We start from the raw sequence: 2,205 nt of genomic DNA, 5'->3' as shown, positions 1-2,205 counted from the left end.
AAGTAGTCGAGCAGAAACTGTAAAATTTGATGATCTAGGATGAAATCAGCCGACCTGATTCAGGTTTTTGGGGGTGTAAAGCTGATGAAAGCTGCAGTTTGCAGACTGATGCAGGAATAAATGTGACTGTGGTTGGACGGGGTGAGCCTTGTGATCTAATCCATCATCAGTGTTTACAGTCCAGTCGTCCTGCTGCTGTTTCCGCTCCACATGAAGTCAACCTTTCCCTGAATGTTTTCCTGTGTGGGCGTCAGATTTTTCCTCGCCTCAGTCGGGAGAAGCTGCATGTTGTTTTCTGGTGTCAGACGGAGGCCTGACATGCTCGGCGTAGGAGGGATCCTGAACGAAGCCTTGACTCACGGCCTTATTAACATTCCTGCTGCCACATTATATCCAGCGCTGCAGGCCGCCACCGCTCGGCTGCACCGAACGCTGCGAGCGTTCACCGTGCAGCCGACTGAACGCTGCTCAGCTGCTGCTCCGGCGATCAGGGTCAGAGGAGTGCGAGTGAGGGAGCGAATGAGGCCACGCTTCCTGCCGCAGCAGCAGCCCTGGTTTGTTCTGGCATCAGCTGTGTGGCAGTGAATGTGCACGACGGCTGCAGAGCTGCACATGCTGCATGAAGCCAGATGCAGCTGGCGCTCAGACACGCAACCTGCAGCCAGGCAGCGCTGCGGTCGTGGAGAGATTAGCTATAAAAATGTGCGTAACCAGAGAAATGCGTCTCCATGTTTCACTCTTTTCCACTCAGGCAGTTAGAGGACGGACGTCGTGTTAACCTNTCCAACACAAATGTCTCAAAGTGCAGTCTGGGCTGTTTTAAATATGATGCTGGAATGTGATAAAGATAAGCTCTTGTCTAAAACTGGAAACCACGTCAACATCCACTCTGGTGTCAGACGTGCAGAGCAAACCCAGCAGCAGAACTTCTTCTCTTTAGTCTACATGCAGCATGTGTGGACTAATAAAATACGTCCATGTCTCTGCAGGATTATCCGTCTCTGGCTCTTCTCGGAGAGAAACTGGCAGAAAACAACATCTTCCTCATCTTTGCGGTGACGAAGCGCCTCTACGTTATTTATAAGGTACGTCATCTTTTATTCTCTGTGAATTAATCATCACACACTCTATCTATTCTTAGAAACCTCATCCATCTTTTATTTCTACGTCTTTGAAGGACTTCACTGCTCTCATTCCGGGGACCACGGTGGAGATCCTGGACCAGGACTCCAAAAACGTCATCCAGCTGATTATCACGGCCTATAATGTGAGTACGGAGGCTGTGTGCTGCCGACTGGGGCTGCTTCCTGTTTCATAACATCACAGAGGGTTTAAGCAGAAAGATGAAACGAGGGGCTGGAAGCAGAGGCAGATTCTTTAAAGTCTTCCCACCGCCGGGACGCTTAATGAGCCTCCAGCTGGAGTTCTCATCTTGGTGCAGACGTCAGGGTGTTGTAACAGCTGACTGTAGCGAACTGGACGTCTCTGTAGAAATGTTGTTCAGGAGGAGAGAAGCTTTTAGTGGGTTTGTTTGTTGGTTCATTGACAGATAAGCAGCAGTCTCTGATAACGTCAGTTATTAATCTGGAATGTTAAACGTTCTCTTGTCTCCTCAGATGTGAGGATTTGTCTGAAGCTGCATAAATATGTTCAGAAGGTTAGCCATGTTTACATTATAGTCTTATTTGGTTTTCACATTGTTTATAGAAACAGCAACTTAATAACACAACTTCAACTTTGCAAAAAAAAAGTGCTTTTGGGTTTTGACTTGACTTTTAGTTAATGAGCGTCACGGAGAGTTCTTCAAGTTTTCTCAGCAGCTGTAAAAAATAAACAACTGCTTTTCTGCTTCACTATTATTTATTGAAATGTGGTTGTGGTCGGAGTTTTTCACTATTTTCTGTCAGATAAAGCTGAGATAAGCAGTGTTTTAATGTCATACTACAGTAGTACATGCTATTATATATGTACCACAGGTGAAGTGGTTTTAATGGAAACTAGACCTGCACCTTGGGTCTGTTTTCACAATTTATAAAATTGAACCTGTGGCGGGAGATTTCAGCCAATCACAGTTAACAACAGAGTGGAGCTTTTTCCATAAACCAAGTTTACCGAATAAACCAGGTTTAGTTCAGTTAATCTGACTCGCTTTCAGGTTATTTGGGTTCCATAAAGTCAGTTGAAATAGTTCGAGGTTAGTTACTC

The 2,205-nt window shown here is 45.7% G+C and overlaps 1 protein-coding gene across 1 annotated transcript in view; it reads left to right on the top strand.

Annotated features, from left to right (window-relative positions):
* Window positions 1–977: 977 nt before the first annotated feature.
* LOC103372540 (integrin beta-5-like) overlaps window positions 978–2,205 on the top strand; it is a 6,054-nt gene continuing 4,826 nt past the window's right edge. Inside the window, exons 1-2 of the mRNA XM_008302205.1 lie at window positions 978–1,085; window positions 1,178–1,267. Coding sequence (XP_008300427.1) covers window positions 978–1,085; window positions 1,178–1,267 — 198 coding nt within the window. The remainder of the gene's footprint in view (window positions 1,086–1,177; window positions 1,268–2,205) is intronic.

This window comes from Stegastes partitus, unplaced genomic scaffold (genome assembly GCF_000690725.1).
Source record: "Stegastes partitus isolate 25-593 unplaced genomic scaffold, Stegastes_partitus-1.0.2 Scaffold1775, whole genome shotgun sequence".
NCBI classification, from domain to species: domain Eukaryota; kingdom Metazoa; phylum Chordata; class Actinopteri; family Pomacentridae; genus Stegastes; species Stegastes partitus.
This window is presented reverse-complemented; position numbering and strand designations above follow the sequence as displayed.